The following is a 6,011-nucleotide window of genomic DNA, read 5'->3' as shown; positions in this document are numbered from 1 at the left end:
ATTAATAACTGACAAATATAGAACCCTATTAGAAATTCTAGGTGATGTTTAACATGTCACTCTTTCAGTCACTAATAAAAATGATTTTGAAACAAAATCATGTTTTTTTTTTTAAGCAGTTTTAATTGTACATTATAAACCTCCAAATGTCTACTAAAGGCGTGCTGCAAGGCTCAGTCTTTGGTCCCAGCTTCCTTTTTTGTGTAAATTGCAAAATCCTCATTCCATCACAAAACTATAGCAATTATAGTGCTTTTCAGTTTTCTAAGATAGCAGCACCAATAAAATTTTAGACCCTAATTATCAATCCTGATTCAATGAAAATGCAAAAGAGACAGCATTACTTTTCTCAATATATTCCTTTCTCAGTATAACATTTAGCATGACCCAACACATAAGGATTTATTTTACTTTTCACTAATATTCCCATTTAAATAATATTCCTAACATTGTGAACAAAGACCAGATTTAACCCAAGCAATTGAGAACAGTACTTGATACTTAGTCAGTTTGCACTGTTTAGGTACAAATTTCACTCTAAAGATTATCTACTGTACATGTTTAGCACTGTGGTCTCACTAATCCTCGACAGTCCCTTAACAGTCACACTTGAACTTACTCATTTTTAATACACACAGCTGACAGAAGTACATGTTACCTTTCCAACTTCCTACTTTAGACCTTTAAAGGAAAGTACAAAGAGAAAAATTTCCCATATATTCAAATGGCCTTGTCCAAAGCCAACACTGAGCACAATTTCCATATTTCCGACTTGCTACTAATTATTACAACTTGTTTAATACAATCCTGACACTTAATTGTCTTCTGTTTATACAGACCATCATGAAAGTCAAATTTCAGAGAGTCAAGGACTCTAATGGTAGTTTGCCTCTGCATATTATCAAATACAGAATTGTATCATGATCACTGGAGCACTGGACTATTTCACAATATGGGAGTATTTGCACAGAAATGGCACAGCAATGGAGGCTGCATCAAATTTCCCCTGGAAAGATTGAAAACTACAATTGGACAGCAAAGCAACCACAAAAGCAAACAGAGAAGCTTCTTGCCTCACTCTGAAATTGATTGTTGTGAGACAAGGCTAACAAAGAGATTGATAATGCACACAGAAAAAAGACAATTATTTAGCCAAATGTGGAGTAAAATCCAATATTTATATGTATACTTCCTATGGACATATCCTTGACCCACATGGCTATTGTTAATGCCATGAAAGAGAGTGACAAATCTAATTTTCACAGGCATGGCTGCATTAAGCATGGGAAATGAACAACAAGAATACCTGGGCCACAACAGAATAAATTTATTAGTTATTTAATAAAATAATTATTCTTTTTATCTTCTTGTTAAGGCAATTATGGAAATTAGAGCTCACCTCCAGTTACCATGACAACAACAATAATTACTGTTGCTGACCCACCTGTCTCTCTGTAATTATATACAAATAGCAACCCCTGCACTGTATTTAAAAAAAAACAGTCAAGATATGATTGCGAATCTTCAAGAGTCCTTATTCCGAAAGGAAGCTTGGGCAATGTGGAGAGCTTTATCCCAGAGAAAAGAAGGTGTTTGACAGGAAAGTGATACAGCTGGATGCCCTCCTGATTGCTGTTACAAGAGCAGGGTTCTGAACAGCCAATTCCCACTTTCCTCTAGATCCTGAGAAATGTATCTGCTTTGTTCTGCTTGTCTGTGTTGTTTTGAAGGAATTCACTTTTTTTAAAAAGAAATAAAACATCTAAAGTTCATAAATTTCTCTCCCCTAAAACTCACCCAGCCATAACCCTTCCCCAAAATCTATCCTACTCTACCCCACCTGCGCACATCACAATAAAGTTAAAACGTCTACAGCAGAATGGCTTTACTCCTCACAGTCCATAGAGACAACCTAGAGCACTTTGGGCACTGAATTGCCACTCCTGCTGCTGGGCCTTGAGACCTTGGTGACCAGAAGACTTTGAGCATGAAGCCAGTGCCTCCGGTCCCTCCCGCCCCTGCCCTCCTACCCTGTTGGGTCACTTGCTGGAATGCAGTGTGTCCTGGAACTTGGTGCTTGTGTAGCGAATGTGGAAGCCCTTCTTGTCGATGGTGTCATCAGAGCGGAATATGATGACGAAGGAGTCGCCAGCGGAATAGATCTCTTCTGGAGGCTGGTAGACAGGTGAGGAGTCAGTGGATTGAATGAAGGGCAGAAGAAATTTAGGTTAAACACCTCATTCAAATGTATGACCACACTTTGGGCCAATTGTGCTGAGAGAGAACTATATAAAAATCAATGGAATTGAGCTGCACAGCAGGGAACCTTCAGAGACTTGAACCTGTAGACAACTGGCATATTAACCACTTTTCCACACAGTCAATAACATCAGGCTCCACTGTTCAAACATTTTTACTGCAAAACAGAAAACAGACATAACTAACAGACAGACTAATCATGTACAGCTCAGTAGTCATTCCAGTGGCTGCCTGTGCCGGTTTCGTCAAAAGCCTTGCTTCAGTGCCAACAAGTTCACTGAGCGCACTGCTGAACAGCTGACATCATCACATTGAGACTGACCCAGAAAATCTGCTTTCTGCCCCACTATCCCTGCTCTGTCACATGAACAATCCGAGTTTGCAACTACCTCTCTAATGTGGGTACCATAGAATAGCCTATAGATACTGATGGACATATTTTAATACAGTAAGTCAAATCAGTATGCATCTGGGTAGTGAAACCAAGGGAAATGTATGGCTCAATTCATCAAGCGCACACAAAGTGCTAAAAAATTCATGACATTTTTTTTTCTGAGGGCAAGTGCAAGAGTTCTTTAAAACTGAAGAGTAAGAGGTGGGTCTGTTCAAATGCAGTAATTCTGGCTGGAATGGTTGACCTAAATAAAATAATTAGAATTAGGAAAGGGGGCTATGTAACATTTTGTGGGGAGGAAAAGTGATCAAACCAAGAGGTATGCAACTCGGCACTCTCAGGGGAAGTCGGATGTTTTTGACTCAATAATAGCTTCCAACACAATTCCAGCTTTTGAAGCAGAGAAATCCCCACCTAAGAATGCTGAAAACTATTTAAACAAGTAAACCAGTCTGCTGTTTAAATCAAAATTACTCCAGTGTATAAACAGGTAAATAATTGTAGGAAGCTTTATGCTGTAATTCACTTTGGAGAAAAGGGTCAGCAAAACAAATAAACCTAATGCAAATGTAAATCACAGTGGGTGCCACAAGTATTTAGACCACAATAGCTGCCATACTATTAGAAGAGTGGTTAATGACATGGACTCGTAACTGCAATGGCTGACAGCTCAAGTCCAAGGAGAGACTCTGTCATCGTATCCTTAAGAAAGACGCTTGACCTGTAATTCTCTGATGCAATAGCAAGAAAAATGTAATCTGAGGTGGGAAAGAATCATTGGCTAAGCAACTACAAAATGATAAGAATCTCACCCCTGACCCGCAGTAGCGGCCTAGCCTGGGTGCCTTGGTATCTCCACCATCAAAGAGCTCCACGTAGTCGTAGCCACAGTCGGCCTCCTCCTCAACCTCGAAGGTCTGGAAGATGAGCTCCACACCATAGCCCTTCTCAGCTGAAATCACCCACTGGCAATCTGATGCACTTGGGTAGTTGTTGTCCCCAAACTGGGCATGAGAGTACAGGTCCTTGGTCTTCACCTCGGCCTTCAAGCTACCACCACACTCTGGACACGAGATACAGGTGCATGCACATTTTAAATGAGAAAAATGTACAATGCTATCTGACCATGGCATGGACCAAGGAGTCCCTCCCAACCCTTCTCTCCTGTCTGTTTGTTAAAATCAAAGCTGGCCTACCTACTGAATGGGTAGCCTCAAAGCCCTTCTTCTGCACTGAGTTGTCAGAGAAGAAGTGCAGGAAGATCCTGTTGCCACTGGAAACAAGTGGTGCTGGCTTCTTGACACCGCAGAAGCGGCCCAGGCTGGGGGCTCTGCCATCGTGACCGTCAAAGATCTCCAGGTGGTCATAGGCACACTCCATGTGGGTCTCCATGTCAATCTCATTGAAGGCCTGGAAGAAGAAAGAACTGAATCATGTACTAACCTAATCTGTGCTGAACTCTGTGTGTGCGTGTGTGTTGACAGAAACACAGTGAAGAACCCCATTGAGACAGCACACCAGGACAACATAAGTGTTACATATTGACATACAATTTTGATGCGGTGGCCGGGGGTTGTGGATAGAGCCCATGTGCATGCCTTCTTGCTGGGGTAGTTATTGGGCCAGTTGGGGCTGGTGATGGTGCCCATGATGCTGGTTATTACATGATCACAGCCCGCTGTGATAGAAAAACACACAAGGTACAGCTTCAAGCTTTACCAGCCACTGGCTGAGCAATCTTCATAGCATCTAGAGGATGCATAGAACATACAATATAGAACAAATATCAGAACCTTAAGTACAAGGTCCTCAAAAGGGCAGCAGATAAAGTGACTAAGTGGTCATGGATAAGTAGAATGAAATGGTCTAACCAGTTCTGTATCCAGGGTCTAACAGAACTCAGCTGCACTGCTAGCTGAGACTAGCCTCGGTATGCTCTACCTTCCTTGCAATCATGTCGATTGTCGTGCAGAACAAAGCCACTGCGACACTGGCAGATGTAGCTCCCGAAAGTGTTGACGCATTCATGCTGACAGCCGCCATTCTCCTTGGAGCATTCATCCTTATCTGGCAAACAAGGACAGGAGGAAGTCACAAGAAGGCAGCACAATACTGGCCGCCTGCCCCACAAGTGACCTGCCAGCTCTGTCTTGCCCCCAGAGCAAAGGACTGTTAATGTGTGTCTGACACCAGCAGGGGCTGCTGGATCTGAAGACAAGCTGTGTGATCCATGCCCAGATCAATGTTAACTGTGCACTTCCATAGCTTCAGATCAATATTTTCAATCTGGCAAAAAACTGGACACAAACTTCTAATTTAACTCTGACCATTGATTTTAGCTCCCCAAATCAGCCAGCTGTCTGCTAAACTCTGACACTTGCCAAGATGAACCCCAGAAGTTTGGGAGCACTGACCCCACAAATTAACACATACTAGCATATCGATGCTGCGTTTTAATTACTGCATATGCATGTGTGAAAATGTGTGGCATCTCAAATGGCTGGGGTAACATGACATATTGAGGGAAGGTTAACTGGTTATTCTAGCTCATGCCAAACTTGACTTTGCCCCATTCAAACTGCACAAGGATTTTGGAATAATGGGATCACACTCCCACCTTGTTCACATGAATTTGCACTGGTCCATGCCAGAGGGAGAGTTTTACTATGCCGGTATACACCCTGCAGAGGAGAGAAAGTCCCTGTCTCCACACAGTACACACCTGAGAAGAACTGGGCCTTGAAGCCTTTCTTGGACACAGTGTTGTCTGACTTGAACTCGATACGCATGTTGTTGTACTGGGAGGTGATACTCTCGGGTCGCTCCGACCCACAGTACTTCCCGTGCAACTTTGAGTCTGCTGACAGCCCACTCCTCACCTCCACATAGTCGTATTTGCACACCTGGCGGCATAGCGTGGGACAGGAGACATTTAGCTTTCATTTGGATTCACAGAACAGAGGAGTGCAAGGTCACACAATCACTGGCCCTGAAGAGTCAATAAGATCCAGTGATATCCTTGCAAAGCAGCAGGGCTCAAGTCCCAGTGAGTGTCTTGTCCTCTGTTTACCAGCAAGGACAGGAAATAACTACATAACAGGGTAATTAAAAGCCAATGAAGGTTGAAAATTAAATGCTATTACTTCTTAAGGTAAAAGCATGCAAGTGACTGAATTCTCTCAGTCTTCTTGAACATGAACCTGTTAAATTTATGCATTCATATACTTAGCAGACTCAGAGAACCATATAAATTCTAAAATTTTTTGCTTGCAAAGTCACTTATCCTGGCTTGTAGCTTTAACTTTTAGCTTTGACGCCTCATGTAATATACTATAACTAGGTATTTTTTATGTTAATT

The 6,011-nt window shown here is 42.2% G+C and overlaps 1 protein-coding gene across 1 annotated transcript in view; it reads right to left on the bottom strand.

The window, feature by feature from the left end:
• Positions 1 to 3,322: 3,322 nt before the first annotated feature.
• Positions 3,323 to 6,011, bottom strand: part of LOC108923610 (bone morphogenetic protein 1-like) — a 30,652-nt gene continuing 27,963 nt past the window's right edge. The window contains exons 14-18 of the mRNA XM_029252946.1: positions 5,376 to 5,556; positions 4,595 to 4,720; positions 4,204 to 4,331; positions 3,850 to 4,063; positions 3,323 to 3,716 (exon numbers count right to left, since the gene is read on the bottom strand). Coding sequence (XP_029108779.1) covers positions 3,346 to 3,716; positions 3,850 to 4,063; positions 4,204 to 4,331; positions 4,595 to 4,720; positions 5,376 to 5,556 — 1,020 coding nt within the window. The 3' untranslated portion in view covers positions 3,323 to 3,345. The remainder of the gene's footprint in view (positions 3,717 to 3,849; positions 4,064 to 4,203; positions 4,332 to 4,594; positions 4,721 to 5,375; positions 5,557 to 6,011) is intronic.

This window comes from Scleropages formosus, chromosome 6 (genome assembly GCF_900964775.1).
Source record: "Scleropages formosus chromosome 6, fSclFor1.1, whole genome shotgun sequence".
Lineage (NCBI taxonomy): Eukaryota > Metazoa > Chordata > Actinopteri > Osteoglossiformes > Osteoglossidae > Scleropages > Scleropages formosus.
Note: the sequence above shows the minus strand (reverse complement) of the source record. Positions and strands in the feature narration are given on the sequence as shown.